General features: G+C 35.1%; 1 protein-coding gene across 6 annotated transcripts; it reads left to right on the top strand.

Annotated features, from left to right (window-relative positions):
- The first annotated feature begins 75 nt into the window (after positions 1–75).
- Positions 76–17,168, top strand: LOC132279792 (dicer-like protein 4). 6 transcript variants are annotated; one of them, XM_059781831.1, is made up of 13 exons: positions 80–537; positions 661–964; positions 1,550–1,929; positions 8,787–8,870; positions 9,548–9,642; positions 11,761–11,969; positions 12,128–12,337; positions 12,574–13,035; positions 13,134–13,388; positions 13,810–13,935; positions 15,700–15,901; positions 15,988–16,102; positions 16,677–17,168. In XM_059781831.1, the coding sequence occupies exons 1-13, from the start codon at positions 386–388 to the stop codon at positions 16,825–16,827; spliced, it is 2,745 nt and encodes a 914-aa protein (XP_059637814.1). In that variant the 5' UTR covers positions 80–385; the 3' UTR covers positions 16,828–17,168. The 6 variants fall into 6 exon arrangements, with proteins under 6 accessions (XP_059637819.1, XP_059637814.1, XP_059637817.1 ...); XM_059781832.1 differs by having other exon boundaries at positions 83–537; positions 11,764–11,969; XM_059781836.1 differs by lacking the exon at positions 13,134–13,388 and having other exon boundaries at positions 76–537.
- The last annotated feature ends 369 nt before the right edge of the window (positions 17,169–17,537 follow it).

The raw sequence follows: 17,537 nt of genomic DNA, 5'->3' as shown, positions 1-17,537 counted from the left end.
AAAATTAAAAAAAAAAATTAAAGACGTAAACACATCTTACATATAAAGTGCGTCAGCATTTGAAAGTTTATTTAAGACTGCTCAAATTTTTGGGAATATAAAGGGGTAGTGATTAAGGTATCTTGTCCAAAGAAAACTACTTGTGCTTTATTCTAAACTCACATGCTTTCCCACGCAAAGTGTTCGATTCTCTTTTTCTTTTTCTTTTATTTTTTTTTTATTTTTTTAATAAGCGTATGCAGAGCTGAATTAATGCTGACGCCTTCCTTCTAAAGTCTAAAATCACTTCGCACGCAAACACCGTACCTCTCTGTCGTTGCTATCTGAGGTCACACTTCAAGTCAACAAAAGTCAAACCGACCGTTAACACCACCGTCTCGCCGCCATGGACGGCGATCCTAACAACAAAGCCTCTGAAGCTTTATCGATCAAATATCAGTTTTCAACTCTCTCGGTGGATGATGATGATGATGGTGATGAATCGAGCGTTAAAGACGGGAATGCAGAGAAAGAACCGGTAGAAAAATTATCTACAAAGTAAGGTTTTTTTTTTCCTTTCTCGATTCTATATTTATTTTTAATGCAATCGCATTATAAATTTCCCTTAGGGTTTCCTTTATAATTCTAGATTAATGATACAATTGTTCATGAAATTGCCAGTTCGCCAGAGTCTTCGACATCAGAAGCAGAATCACGAAGAGAACTATACGAGATGATTGTTCCTTCTGCACTTAGAGAATCGTGGATCGATTCGGAGAGACCTGTTTGTCTCAACTTTTATTTTGTGAAGTTCATTCCTCGACCAGAGGATAGGCTTTATAAAGAGTTCGGTATTTTTCTGAAAGCATCTCTCCCAAGAGAGGCTGAGGGATTGAAAGTCCTTCTTCAATTGCATGGTGGTGGTGGTAGAACAGTCGAGGCCGAGCTTGTCCCATCAGGAGTTGTAAATTTTGATGAAGATGAGGTAAACAAACAATTTATAAGTACTATTATTATTTAAGATAAAAATTCAATATATTCTACTTGACTTTGGGCTATTGGTTGATGAAATATGAGATTGATTGATACAAGCATTACATTATGAGTTTTAGTCCCTAAGTAGCTTGTGTTAAAATGAGTAATTCTATTATGGGTTGGAGCTGCAAATTTTGAGAAACAAATATTCTCGATTTAATGTATTCTACTTGACTTGGAGGCTATGACTTGATAGAATCTGCTGTTGTTGACTGATATAATGATAAAAACTTGGATTGATGACAACCATGGCATCATGTGTTCGGGCCTCAAAGTAGTGTGTAAATTTGAGTAATTCCAATATGGGTGAGCTCTGTACCAGCCATTAGATTGAGAAACTTTTCTTAATCTAAGGGTCGATAGTGCCCCTGTGATATTTTTTTCATGCAACAATAGGGTGAAAAAAATGGTATGTCCATCAATTTCTTTCTCTCTTCATTGCAGGTTAACAGGATCTGCACAATATGATATAATTTTTTCCCCTCCCCTTTTTTAACTTGACCTTCTTGCTGATATTCATCATGTATTTACACAGATTCAGGAGGCACAAAAATTTCATCAAATGTGCCTCAAGGCCATACTTCACCGAGAAGAGTTCATTTCTGAATTTGTTTCTTTGGAAAATAATAATTTGAGTAACTCTAGCTCAACAAGATTCTACCTGTTGCTTCCAGTCATTCTTCGTGAATCTAACAGGAAAGTAGACTGGGAGCTTATTAGAAGATGTTTATCCTCACCTATTTTCAGGACTCAAGATGATGCTGGAGACCGTGCTACCCCTCATTTGAACAACCACTTGCAACTTGCTAATGGTCCCAAAAGCATAGAAGATGTCGTCAATAGTTTAGTGTATATCCCAAGTCCGGGCAGAAAAGGATTTTACTTTGTTTCTGAAGTTATTTGGGAGAAGAAAAGGTACAATCTATTTCTAGCTTTCTTCTTGAAAACATTATAGATTATGTACACTAATAGTGTCCTTAGCCTGGAAAATTTTGTTTTGCTTATTTCTAGGGTAACTTCCATTGAAATTTGAATAACATATAATAAAGAGAAGCTTTGCATAAAAGAATAAGAGATCACTTTGTGTGTAACTCTAATTATGGTGTATAAATACTGTTCCATTTGGTCTTAGAAGTGTATCCTCTTTGATGGTGAAATACTTGACAGGAGCTTTTCCTACTCTGTTATAATCACGCTTAAGTCTATGTAACATATCAAAACGTTCTGGTTACATTTTTTTTTTTCTGTTATTCCAAAAATGAGGTTATATTCAAGTCATTGCGTACCCCTGTTGTAATGGCCTTTTAGGCTTGAGGCATTGGAGATCATATTGATGGTGGGTTAGTCTTGTAGCATTCCCATGAGTCTTGGTATCCTTTTTGGCTTTAACTTTTATGCTTTTTGTTTAATGTTTTTGAATTGTTCTCATTGCTTATTTATGCTTTAAGGAAGCTGGGTATGTGGAAGTCTTTATCTTTGTCCAACAGTTTGTATTTTTCAATGGATGTTGACACACATCAATAGAATAATACTCCGTATGTAGCTAAATGGTAGAACTACCTCACTTCTCATATTGACACCATAGTGTTTGTATGTTATCCTTCCTTTTCTTTTTCCTTTTCTAATCATGATTTGTTATCGTTTTAGTTGGAGGTGTCCTAGTTACGGTTACGTTTATTAGTTCAAACAGTCTAGTAGCTAAGGTCATTTTTGCATCATTGAATGCCACCAATGTGGCCTTAGTTTCAAATATGTTTTATTTAGAGAAGCATGAAAATCCCATAAACAAAAACATCTTGGCAGTCAGAATTTGCATTTATATTAGAGCAATACTTGCATAGAGTTTGGAAGAATCACTGCATGCATTTCAGTATTAGAATTAAATCAGAATATATTAAAGGCACAATGGTCACACCATCCTTTTTCAACTCTAAATTGATGCCATAGTGTTTTCTAAGTCTAGTATTCTCGGTGTAAGTGTTATCTATCTGGTTTATGTTTTCCTATTTTCCTTGCATGATTGAACTTTACCCAGAGAGGGTTGATACAGCCCCTGTTCAATACTGATCTAGTACTATTAGGTTTGCTAATCGTAGTTTCCTTCTTTGGCACTCCTATCATATGGTCTCTGTCATGCATTTCCTCTTTGTTGGTTGAATATGAGTCAATGTTTTCCCTCTCTCTTTTATTTATTTATTTTTTATTATTGTCGACCTAAACAAGTGGGAACCAGGTTCCTTTGTGCTCCCTTAGCTTTTAGCATCACCACATCATTCCCTAAAGTGCTGAATCTTTTTATTAACTCTGTTTTAAATTATTACTAGACAGAGATTGAGCCTATTCTCCACTGCAAAATGAAACTGAAATTTATTCTATCACTTTCTGTTTCAAATACTTTTGAATCACTCACTATCCCTCATTTAATTTGATAACGACTCACAACGAATCTTTCATATCATTATCTAACAAATTGTAATTTGATTGAGCAGTAAATGTAATACCCAGTATTTTTAAGAAAATTATTAAATGGGTTTTATTTAATTAATTTTGGATTAAATTATTTTATCTTAATTACGTGCATTTATTTAATTGATTTAGTTATTTGCAATTTATTATGTGGTATAATTTAATTATTTAAGTGTATTTGATTTATTAATGTTATTTAGTTAAATATATGTAATTACATATTTTATTTATTTATGTATTATCTATGTGCATTAGTATAGTTTTACATTTTTTTTTTCTATCTAAGTGCATATGTGTGATACACCCGGATTTCCGGATGCGGGTTGGCCAAGCCCACGCCCGATTACCCGAGGATATCAAACCAATTAGCAATAAACGAACACAGAATACAATTACGATAAAAAGGAATAAATAAAAAATTCCTGAAAGAAAACTAAAATGATAAACCCAAAACTTAATCCTCATAATAAAATTTTATAAATAAGAAACTATTCTAATACATCGAACTTCTCCATTTCTAATACAACTCGGGAATCCATCTGGTGGACCCCTAATAAAAAATCCAACACCGACAAATGAATAACTGAAGAAAATCCAATGCTAAACCATGAAGAAAACTCCTACATCGTTGGAAGAATGAGTGACCGTCTCTGCTCAGCACGAATAAGCTCTAAGACCTGGAATCGTCCGTTACCTGAAAAATAATAATGGATCAGGCCCACGAACAAGTTTTATCCTAATTACAATCCAAACAGAGACCCGATACGCAGATACATCCTAGATATCTCAACTATATCTATATAGTCCGTAAATATATATATATATATATATATATATATATATATATATATATCCACACTACAGGACTCTTACTGGACTACAATGGGGGTCTCAACCTGAATAGAAGGCAACATGCAAAAACGCACCCAAAGGTGGGCATGAGTGCCTAGACCTAACGGGGTATACCTCAACCATCATAACCAGTTACGGATCCCAACGCATATACGCTCCCTAACCAACGATCCTGAGACTCAAACTCATATCGCGGTCTCATAAATTAGATATATAAATTCCCATCCAAATCAATGTAGTGCCGCTCAACTGTTCGTTGTCAAGATACGACATAAAATTAGGATTTAAATGTTTTAATTAAACCCATTTCCTTCCTAATACAGAAATATCAACAAACATCCAATATGTCGTTCAACTGTTTTAGTTGATAGGACATGCAACCATGTAGGATTTAACTGTTTTAGTTAATCCATTCCGTATGTATGAATAGGTAGGAATTAGCGTTTTGATCTAATCCGTCCACAATATGCCACCGTCCCATACTAGTGCATATAATGCGTATGATCCGTAAATAATGCAACACTTTAAATAGTACATCAAATAAAATCCACATAATCTATAGAGTTGATAACAACAGAATTTAACCAGTTCATCAACTAAAATCCAAAATAACATCCCTGTAATTGCTAAAACATTATTTAATAGTCCAGCAATTAGAATCCAAAACATTTAATCCACGTAATTGCAGAACAGAGTTTTAATATCTCAGCAATTAAAATCCAAAGTAAACATAAAACAAGTTTGATAATTAAATGACCCCATTATGCATCTAAAACATGATTTATAAATCATACGATAGTTCATTAAATTGTTAAAACAAAACTAAACGATTTAATCCTGTCTATCCGTTAACAGTATGCAAGATCAGTTAAACTTTCTTACTGTTAAATCCATGAGCACAAAGACATTAATTATGCAATGTGGGTTCTAAAACAGCATAATATAATGTTTGGAATCTATGCTACAATCCATTTAATTGCTAGATACAGTTTGCGCAATTAAATCCTCTCTATCCATTACATCCGTGAACAACATGCAATTTGTTTTAAACTTTCATACTGTTTAAAAATTATTAGCATATAAATAAAATGTTGCATCCTAGGGCTTTAATACACCATGAATTAATATTTAGAACTCTCTTAATATCCCAACACAGTTCAAAATAACAAATTTAACCAAACAGTGCGCAAAAACAGCCCCGATACACTTTAAAACAACAGAGCCTGCTCACAAGACAATGGAGCAGGCTCCAACAACCTTGGAGCCGGCTCTGTGAAGAGGGGAGCCTGCTCCCAACCTCCTGGAGCCGGCTCTTTCTCCCTCTCTGAGAGCACTGCACTTCTACGCTTCATCTGCTTCGTCTCTGGCCATTTCCAGCCATTCTGTTCTTCATAAATACTGATCTTAAGAGTCTAAAAAATATCCAGAATCATCCCAGTCCTTTATTTAATTCAGTTTGCAGTAAAAAGAACTCTAAAATCAATTACCGATTCAACATGTTTTAAGTTCAAAACTGAAACCCAAATTTGCAAGAACAATTCCAGAGTAAATTTAAACACACACAGATAAACAATTCAATATATATAAAACATGCAAGATTTGATTAATATCCAATTAAAATCTTAGAGATCATCTAGGTATGCACATAACACAGGGCAAAGGGAGAGAGACAGAATAGAACTTGCCTCTTAAGGTTTCGGTTTGAAACCTTTAACCGTCTTCTTCCTAGGTTTTCCGGTGACCTTAGTTGCCATTGGACCTCCTCTGCCGCTCTTGGTTTAACCCACGAGCTAGCCCCTGTTCCTCCTCCTCCTTGGTTCAGCCCTCTGGCCTGAAACCTAGCTTTTCTTCCTCTCAGTTTCTCTCTCTGTTCTAACGTCCCTTTCTGCTGCTATAAGGGTTTTTCCAACCCTATTGCAGACATCCTATGTATTTATAGGTTAAACCTACTCCAACCCTAATCCTTATTGAAATCCAAAACCGATGGAAAGAAAATAAAACCTAATTACATAAAATATAATGATTAAATATATACATAATTTATAATATTATATATATATATATATATATATATATATATATATATATACGACCTGCTAAATTCCTATTATTAACATAAATAATAAATAATTATGAATAATAATACTACTCTATCCTTACATACGTATATACTCAATTAAATATATACCACCATCCATATATGGGTAAATATCCGTACCCATCAAACCTCCTGTCCAAGTAGTTCTATGTGACCTTTTGGCTGATCCATTACTACCATCTAATTCCATTCTTTTAAAAACATAAAAATCAAAATAAAATACTTTTAAATCATTTCCAAATAAAATTATAATAAATTAAAATCATTTAAGCACACAATAACAAACAACACATAGACAATTCAATCAAGAACTATTTACATAAATTAAAACACACAAGCAATTATTAATTAACAAATTAAATCAATTTAAATAAAACATGAAACTATACAAACACATAGCCACATAAGCACTTAAAACACAATAAAAATTCCAATTATATCCTTTTGAAAACTAGAGGTATTACAATATGCACTACCTATGTGCATTAAACATTAGGAAGACAAGTGTTGTTGGGTAGTTTTTATAGTTTTTATTTTATTTTATTGATGTAAAGTAATTCATTAATCAAATTATATAAGCATGTTTATTATTTACAAATTTGGAGATTTAAATATATGTATGTGTTGCTATGATAATTTAATCTTATTTTCTGAAAATTTTAAAGTTAGATTTAATTTTGTTTCACATGATTAATTATATTAAATTGATTTTTTAAAAATCATTATATATGTTAGTTATGGCCCAAAATTATTAATTTAAGCTTTTGAAATTTTTCTGGAATTATTCTATATTTTTTAATTTTTTTTTTTTTTTTTTGAATTTTTCTATAATTTTTGGGCAATTATTTAAGCTACTGGAAGTTCTGGCGAGGTTCTGGTGGACTTCCGGCACTTTCCGGTCATCGGAGCGACAATAGGGGTGACTGATTCAGTGTGGCGCGGTACACAACGCTTCAGTGCGCCCAAATCAGGACCATTAGATGGTCTGACGATCAGCAGAGATTTCAGTGTGGTCTGGCGCATGGGATGATGGTGTGCACGATGATCTGAGCCATAGATGTGGCTTGATTAGAAAGGGGACAATCCGGTGTGGCGCGGCGCATTAGGATATAGTGCGCTGGATGCTTGATGCAATCTGATGATCAAGTGCGTGCAGGTTCACCATAGCGTAGAGGACATCCAACCAGAAGACGCCAACACACACTGAGAGTACAACAGTCGTGTGGCAGCGCGTGGCACCGTGTGGAAGCTCGTGCGGCGGTGCGTGGGGATGCGTGCGAGGTCTCGAAAAGTTTCTGTGAAGCCCGGTGAATTTCCAGAATTGATTTCAAGCATGTTAGTGTTGAAATTAACCATTAGATGGCGTATTTATGTTGTTTTGAGGGTCGTATAATGTTACTACATTATTTTAAACGGCATTTTTAGATGCGACTATTAATTTAACCCGCGTTTAAAGGTATGGAGCATTATTATGAGTAAACGTAAATATCTTTTGGTTATTTTAAATGCTATTATGTGTATTTTGTAATAAATGGGTAAATGGTAATTACCATATTATGGATTTATATCGGAATAAGGAAACCATTGTGGGTTGGCTAATAATTGCAGTCTCACCATTACCATGTCATGATTGAGTTGCCAAGACATAATTTAGTTGTCTAGGTTAGTGGTTACGTGTATGGCATGATTGATTTTCCTATTTATATTTTATTTGGAGGCATGGATGGGTTGCCTATATATATATATTCAAACCACTGTGGGCTGGCTAATAAGTGCAGTCTCACCATTACCAAGGCATGATTGAATTGCCAAGACATGATTGATTTGTCTAGGTATGTGAAGTTTATGGCATGATTGATTTGCCTATTTTACATTATATTTGGAGGCATGGATGAGTTGCCTATATATATATATAAACCACTGTGGACTGGCTAATAAGTGCAGTCTCACCATTACCATGGCATGATTGAGTTACCAAGACATAATTGAGTTGTCTAGGTATGTAGTTACGTGTATGGCATAATTGATTTGCCTTTTTTATTTTTATTTATTTAAAGGATTATTATTTTATGGCATGATTTATTTGCCCATTTCCTTATTTAAATTTTATTTGGAAGATTACTAATTCTATAGGCATGGATGAGTTGTCTATATGATATAATTTTTATACATATATATGAAGGTATGTTTATTTAATTAAATAAATTGTTCATCCAGATTATTAGCATATTTGACGATGTATAGTAGTTATAGAAATGATTTTTATTAGAGATGATTTGTTTATCGGTTCTCTGCTGGGTTATAGAAGAGAGGATTTGCTCGTGGGCTTGACCCACCTTTTGTTGTTATATTTCAGGTCCACGTCAGTTCCAGCCACAGGGTTGAGGACTCATGTGTTCGTGAAGTTCATTCATCATCTATTCTACCGCTTTACTTCATGGTAGAAGTTTTATTTGTTGTTTAAGATTTCAGACTCATTTATTTATGTAGTTGGATTTTATTTTAGGGGTCATACACATGGGATTTCCAAGTTGTACTCTGGAACTTAAATTTTTCAGGATGGATGGATTTTTAATATTTCTTAGATTTCATTTCTGCCTTAAAATTACCAATTGTTTGTTTTTGATATCCCCATATTTTTGGGTGTGGACCTGATCAACCAGTGCTCGAAAATTTGGGGGTATCACAGTAAACTTTTAGAACACAATAAGAACATAATTACTTGAAGAGAAATACAAGATTGATTAGTTTGTTCAAGTAATTCAAAGTTTTGAGGGCTAAATTGATCAGCTGTCATGGTAACAAGTCGAGATGACGGGAGGTTTAATGGAAATGTGCTTGAGTTCCATGTTCGCTAAAGGGTATCTTCTTATGCGATTATTATTGTGTGTTTGTGATGTTAAATTGCATTTATAATTTCTAGAAAAGAAGACAACAAAGCAAAATCTCTGTGACAAAATGTTTAGCTGGTAATGCTAAATGCAAATGACTTAACCATAATTTGCTCACATATTTATTGATTTTTGGATATAATGTGACTTATTTGATATAATTCTGTTATATTCTATACTGTTGCTTGCGGTGACCATTGTCTTTCTTTCTAACTTTGTAAATCAGGTTCAGCAGTCATCTTTCCTACCCCGACCAACCACTTTTGAAAGCAAAAAATCTTTTCCGTTTGAAGAATTTACTATGCAAGAGGGGGAATCCAGGTAATCATTTATTTTGTTTTATCTTCAGGTTGTCACAGTTACTTCAAACTGAGATTTTGGGTAAGTGTTTCTTGTTTAAGTCAAATAGTTTCTGTTACTGAACAACATTTTGAATAGCAATGTTACTGTACAGCTTGTTATGGTAAATATTTTGGTATTCTAACACTATGCTGGTCAACCCAGAGTACCTGATAAATTAAATATTATCACATTTTGGTGAAGTATGAATGACACAAAACAGGGTTTCCTTGGGGAGAGGTGACAGATTTTAAATATGGCATATATCGTTTGTGTCAGGAGCATCATTCTAAGACTTGATGCAGTATTCATTTTGAGGGGCCCACTAGTACTATGTCATAATTGTATACATAGAGTGTCGATAGACATGCTGTTGAGATTCTTGAGAATATAATATATCGACACTCTTCTTGAGCTTTCATCTTGAAATCATTAGATCAAGAGGCTAATCTCACACCCTTATGGTTATAAGGCACGAGCTTAGTGAGAGCACCTCAGCACCCTCACTATAACTTTTTCCTGTTTGTAATATAAGCTAAAAAATGAATAACCTGCAACCTACAAACATGAGGAAAATAGAATTTAAATAAAAGAGAAGGAAAAACTTATACGAGAATTTTTTTTTGCATTAACATATAATTAATGAAGTTGTCAAGTGCCTAGCAACACTTTTTGTCTTTATTATATTCATATAGATAGTATGTCTGTGTGTGTGAAGTATCGATATGTTGTAGCAAGGGCTACCACAATAATGAACTTACTTTCTTTTTCACCAGATTTAGATTTCTAAAACAAGTCTAAAAAATTTCAATGGACTTTGAAGGGGCCACATTATTTTCAAACGCACCATTAATAGGGACCATAAATAAAGGTTGTGAAAAATCTTAGGGGGGATCCCCCCTCTAGTTCCGTATGGCGACCTTGTGGGCGGGTTCGAGGCACTGGCAGGCTACCATGCTAGCAGACTATGGGTGCACGATCACACATTGCCTGGGTGTGGAAAGGAGAAATGTTATACATGTAGGATTGGTATACTCCAAATGGTTTGAGTCGTTTTGAGGTAAAACCCAATAACAAAACCGTGTGGGCTCGGGCCCAAAGCAGATAATATCATACCATGTGGTGGGGTGGGTCATTACAAATGGTATCAGAGTCTGACTCAGTCGGAAGTGTGGCCAACGAGGTTGGGTCCCTAAGAGGGGGTGATTGTGGCGACCTTGTGGGCGATTGCGAGGCACTGGCAGGTTACGGGTGCACAATCCCATATCGCCTGTGTGTGGAAAGGGGAAGTGCTATATATGTAAGATTGGTACACTTCAAATGGTATAAGGCCTTTTGGGGTAAAACCCAAGAGCAAGGAGATGACATTGATTCACATATCTGCTTATTAGAAGGCATATTCCTTGTAGAAAAAGCCCTAATTCTATGTTTAGAAGTCACTTTTATTATCAGAGAGCTTATGTTGGAGGGAGGGTTGTTTCTTGTTGAATATTTGAATGTTTACTTGCTTCATGGTTTTTACATTCATGTCTTCTTTGTTTTTATCATAAATGCAAAATGCATTCATACATTGCATGTGCACTTTGACTAGTATGTAAAAGAATTGTAAAATAAACAAAAATTCGTGATGCACACTAGAAGAACGAGTTTTGTGTATGTTGTTGTTTTCAAAAACTGTGGACTAGTATCATTCCCCCTCTCCCCCTCGAAAGAATAATATACAAAAATTTTGGGGGTGTTGCTTAGTGCTGTGGCTAAAGTTCGGGCTACAAAGTATGAGAATGCTGGTTCCAGTCTAAGGGAAATCATTGCAAATAATATTAATGTTAGTTCTGAATCCCCTTGACTCCTCTAGGAACCATTACGATTCATTTTAAGAACAATAAGTAACATTTGGGGATGTTTCTCTCTTAACTACAAAGCACAAACTATTATATCATATGCTTCTATTTCTTTGAGTTTCCTGTATTTTCTTCTTACCTGTTTGGCTACTTCCCATTATGTTAGTTATGTGTTTTATTAATTACTCATTGTATTAGTCGTCTTCTTCTAATACATTTCTCTGAAATGTTGGATTATGTGATTATAACTGTTTAAAAGCAGAATCACGAGAAAAAGAGGAGCACTTTCTCAACTTACGCCCTGAGATTTGTCAGTTGAAGATAATTGGATTTTCTAAAGATATTGGAAGTTCACTGTCTTTGTTACCATCAATCATGCATCGACTTGAGAGCTTACTTGTGGCAGTAGAACTTAAACAAGTGTTATCTTCATCGTTTCCCGAGGGAGCTGAAGTTACTGCTTATCGTGTAATGCTTTTTCACTCCTTGTATTAAGTTTGAGTAACCTATGTCTCAAACTAAGTCACTGATTACAGCACTCAAGTTCTGCGGATGTTTTTTTTTGTTACTATCAATTACAAAAGTGAACTTAGCATACTGATAACAACAGCACAATAACTTATTAGGTTCTCGAAGCACTCACAACAGAGAAATGCAACGAGGGATTTTCATATGAAAGGCTTGAAGTGCTCGGCGATGTTTTCCTCAAGTTTGTTGTTGGCAGGCACCTTTTTCTTTTAGACAGTAACCTTAAAGAAGGAGAACTAACCCAAAAGCGCAAGGACATTGTAGAAAATTCCAATTTATTCAAGCTAGCAACAATGAGCAATTTACAGGTGACTTTGTATATATAACATCCAAATAAATTTGTTTATGAGACAGCAAAAGTGGATGTATTTTTATGACATAATTATAAGGCATCTAAAAATCCACCTTCAAAAAAAATGTAAAATTGTGATAGAATTGTGAATGCAATAGCAGATGTTGTGGTAGCCTCCTTTCTGCAAGGATGTCTTTGTGTTGTTTTCAGATTTGATTACTAAAGTGTGTGGTATCTTTGTCCATATTTCAGTTATATATACGTGATCAGTCCTTTGATCCGTGCCAATTCTTTGCGTTGGGCCATCCTTGTTCAGGAATTTGTAGTAGGGAAACAGAGAGTACTAAACATTCTCCATGCAAAAGCGATGTGAAAAATAGTGCAAATGCTGAAGTTAGATGCAACAAAAATCACCATTGGTTGCAAAATAAAACCATTGCTGATGTGGTTGAAGCTCTCATTGGAGCATTCATAGTTGACAGTGGCTTCAAAGCTGCAACTGCTTTTCTTAAATGGTTTGGCATACAAGTGGACTTTAAGGTGTTGCAAGTTATTAATATCTGCTCTGAAAGCAAAAAGTTCATGCAATTTGATGCTAGGCTAAGTATTGCAGATCTGGAAAATTTGTCAGGGTATCGGTTTCGTCATAAAGGTTTGCTTTTAGAGGCGTTTGTACATCCGTCTCTCAGAGATCAAGTGGGAGGCTGCTATCAGGTATGCACTCTTTTTCTCACCACATGAATCCAACTTTGTCCTCAAAGCTGTTCACTCTGTGATATTACATTTTAAAACAATTTGATGACTTTAACCAGAGACTCGAGTACCTTGGAGATGCTGTGTTGGATTATTTAGTCACCTCCTATCTGTATTCAGTGTACCCAAAACTGAATCCTGGCCAGTTTACAGTTTTGAGATCAGAGTTTGTAAAGAATAAAATCCTTGCGGACGTTGCAGTACAACATTCACTTCATGAAAAACTTATAAGCAAATCCAGTGGCCTTGAGGAGTCTATAGATAAATATATCAATTTACCTGCATCAGAGAAGGGTCAGGTCAAATCGCCAAAGGTAACCATTGTAAAGTCTAAACTTTTTACCCTTGGTTTTTGGTACATTGATGTTTTGCACTCGTCTAAATTAGTCAGAAGAAAACAAACTAAAGTTTGTTGTAACAGAAAATAATTTAATAACCAATCAATACCAGAGATGTTAGCTTGAGTTGTTTCTTCCCCACCCCCGCCAAAACAAAGAACAAAAAAAGCAAGGGGAGGGGGGAAAAAGTTGCTGGTGCAGGATTCTGTCTGTTCCTATGTTTATAGTCACTATGGTGAGGTGTCAACTACAGAGGATTTTAGTGCCAGGAGTCATTTTGTGGTGGCTTGTGAGGAAGAATATATAATTTTAGTTCCAATGAATATTTGGAAAGCTTCATCATTTTAGGTTCAAAATTGGATTTTTAATGATAAATTATTTTACTTTACTGATTCAGGCTCTAGCTGACTTGGTGGAGTCTTTTATTGGTGCCATTCTTCTTGACACGGGGTTCGATTTGAGCCGCGTGTGGAAGATAATGCTGTCCTTTTTGAATCCAGATATGATCCTTTCCAGGTTGAAGGTAAAGCTTGCATGCTCATTTTCGTGTTCTTCTGTTTCCTTATGTTACAGCCAGGTGAAATTCACATGCTTGCAGTGAAATTGATGCTTGAAACATTTTTAGAAGTGTAATTTCTGTTAGGGCTGCTATTATTGTCACAGCAGCAGTTGACGTGGACAGCTTTATTCTCTCTCTGTCAATTCCTATTTGAATACCTGTTTTGAAGTTTCAACAAGTTGATGGTTTTCCATGAATTTTGGACGTTTGTTATTCTACTCTAATCATATGAAAATATAGAACTTATTTACTTCTGTATCAGTTGAGTAATTCATTTGCTGCATTCCTCTCCTTAAATTTTCACCTAAAATACTACTTTACTGGGTTAGTTATCTTTAAGCTGAAGCCAATCCTTCTAACTCCCTTGTAGTGGAGCTAGCCAAAGTCTCCACCGCATTATCAATTTCTCAGCCTGTGTCTAACTTTCAATCTGAAATGTCGGGGAGCATGTACAGGGGCCGTCATCTCTTTTTCCTCCTCTTCCACCTGGGACTCAGAGACTCTTACCATTTATTGAGCCTTTCTTTGTTTTTATCTTTCTTTTCTTTCTTTATTTCTTTATTTATTTATTTATTTTTGTCCCAGATATATCTTTTGAAGATAAAAAAAACTAAAAGAGGAAATAGGAGAATGTTTTCCAAATAGTAAGATTATGTTTTAAAACAAAAGTGTACCATATTTTGAAATGCATGGGATTTGCATTTCATGTCTCTAAATCACTACCACCTCCGCTAGTGCTACCATGACGGCAACCAACAACAGTATCAACGTTAATATTACAATTTCCCATTCTTGATCCCCATTAGCACCACCATTATATCCACCACCACTGGCTCCTTTAGCACTGCCTTGAAAATCATCTGAGTCATGCATTTGCTTTGTCATTTTCTTGTGTTCAATGTGTGAAAAGGCGAAATGCTGTTTGTCCTAGCCCTTGTTATTTGCTCAGTTTCAAAAAGTTAGACCAAAAATGCCTATTTTGTGAGCCTTGGTTTTAATTATTTCAGAAGCTGTTCTAAATTATGTAGCTGTTGATTATAATTTCAGTTTGCAGGCATGAAAATAAAAAGTTTGCATTTTAACTGTTAAATCATATATAAAGAAAAGTAATTTCGAACTTCTTTGAGATTTTAAGAAATGTTGGCATCATTTGAGTTCATTAAAAATATCTTTTTGCTTAATGTTTCATATTTAGGGTCCTAGAAAAGAATGAATCAACGGTGGAATGGAACTAAAAATAGCAGTTCATACAACTGTTCTCTGCCATTGAAATTCCTTTTTTGTGTATTTTTTTTATTTTTTATTTTCAAAAAGAGAATACTGATATAACCAATATGTTGGTGCATCCTCTGACTTCTTTCTTGAAGGAACTGCCCCTTTTCCTATATGTTGTTGATGCTGCTGATATAGCCATTTTCCTGTCAAACCCGCGCCATTTTTCGAAACAAATAAGAAATGCTAAATTATTAATAACCACCGGAAAAACAAAGGAACTCTATTAAATGAACCGGAAAGACGAAGAAACTCTATTAAGTGGATTGGATTCATTAGAGAAGAACAAAATAAAACCCAATACAGCTAAAGTCCGTAGAGGGAGGAAGGGGGGGGCGTTGTCATCTGCTTTTGCCGGGTTTGTATCCTCAAATGGACTAAGAGATGGATTAGTCTTTAGGTTTCCCTCATGCTTTCCAATTACATATCATGTGCTCATTGACTCTGGATTTGCAGGCCCAAGGTTACAAACTTGAGCCCAAATCATTGGAGGAAGTTTTAGAGTCGAGCTGCAAGATGGAAGCCAAGCTGATTGGGTATGATGAAACACTAATAGATACCATTGCTTCAGATGCTGCTGAATTTAATACAATGAAGCTGGAGGAATCTTCCTCTGAGGCAACTGCAGTGTGCTGCAGTTCTGGCTCACAGCATGCAGGTTGGTTTGGAAAAAACTGTATGCTCTTGGTATGGAATTCCTATATCCTCATTGATTACCATAAAGGCATAAACTTATATTTTCAGGTGGTTCACAAAAGGGATCAGCAGAGTCGCATTTGTATAAAATCTGCAATGATAATTGTTGGAAACCTCCTGTGTTTGAATGCCACGAGGAGATGGGACCAAACCACTTAAACGAGTAAGTTCATTACTTAAAGCCAGTATTTCCCTTGTGCTAAAAAATATTCTGAGTTGGTAATTTCACTTGGAAGTGGTAAGATACTTGCACTAAGACTTTTGATTTAACTTCCTAAATAAAAATTTTTGCTCACCACAATAAAAAATAAAAAAAATTAAAAAAATGAAGTTAGCAGAAACTATTATTTGCCGCTTCTACAATATAGTGTCTAAAAATGTAAAGCATTTTAGAGTTCAGTGTCTTCAAGAAAATCACGGTTGAAGTATAGTCTACATGAAGCAATTAATGGTGAAATTTGGATGAAATCCATTTTCGAGGCTGAATAGGAAGTATCTGTCAAGGTTGTTCCGAGTTCACCTGAACTTTCCTCATACTCTGTTGTCGTATGAAATGAAACTATCTATAAACTTTATGTTTCGGCTGGCTTGCTGCTTCCATTCATTTGCTGGTATTCTACTGCTTTGTATTGGCAAATTTATCAATGTAACTCCATTACTGATTCCAATATATCTTGAAATTTAACTCCACTACTGATTCCAATATATCTTGAAATTTGGACCCAAATTTTATGCAGATTCACTTCAAAGGTGGTCGTGGAAATTGAGAAATCCTCGGATGTGATTTTGGAGTGTTATGGAGAACCTCGGGCGAAAAAAGAAGATGCCAGGGAGCATGCAGCTGAAGGGGCGGTTTGGTACTTAAAACACGAAGGTACTTGCCTGTGAAAGAGAGATCAATCTAATCCTATATTCGAGATGAGTGAAGAACCATTTTACATGCACATGTTGTAATACTTGTTCGGGGAACTGTAGACTTGTAGGTAACAAACTCACACAGCAAAGAGCAACTACATACGACATCATTTATACGTGACACTCGACTGTAGATGCTTACTGCTATTATGACACATCATGAACAGAATTCATGGGCCATAATTCTGTATTTGATTGTCGTTGTTGGCTAAATGTAAAATGTGATGGTTATGGGGTACTTGCTTAAACCATTTAATGGACTACTACTACCAGAAATCATTTGAGCAGGCCATTCTTTGAATGGACAATGAAAACTGTGATTGCTTGCCGATACACTTGTAGTCCCTACTGTGTCGTCACACAGTAAAATGAAACGCCATGATAAAAAAGTCACTTATGCTGGCTCATTTCATGTGCACCATCCTTTTAGAAATGCTAGAACAGAAACACGTCTGTCTGTTTGAAGAGAGTGGTATTTGATAGGATGTTCAAATTGATGGGCATGTAGAAGCTGCATTTTGCTTAAAGTTTTAGGTCTTTTTCTGTTCAGTTTTATTTATTTATTTTTATAACAATTTCTAAAAACTTTGAAAACTGAATGTTTCCAAAATATTTACTTATTTTTAAGCTGAGTTTTTAGAAAACTATTGACATAATTAATACCCTTTTCTGTTTTTCACCTC

The sequence above is a fragment of the Cornus florida genome, unplaced genomic scaffold (assembly GCF_030987335.1).
Source record: "Cornus florida cultivar Cherokee Brave unplaced genomic scaffold, ASM3098733v1 CherokeeBrave_3.0.0_Hap2_Chr10, whole genome shotgun sequence".
Lineage (NCBI taxonomy): Eukaryota > Viridiplantae > Streptophyta > Magnoliopsida > Cornales > Cornaceae > Cornus > Cornus florida.
Note: the sequence above shows the minus strand (reverse complement) of the source record. Positions and strands in the feature narration are given on the sequence as shown.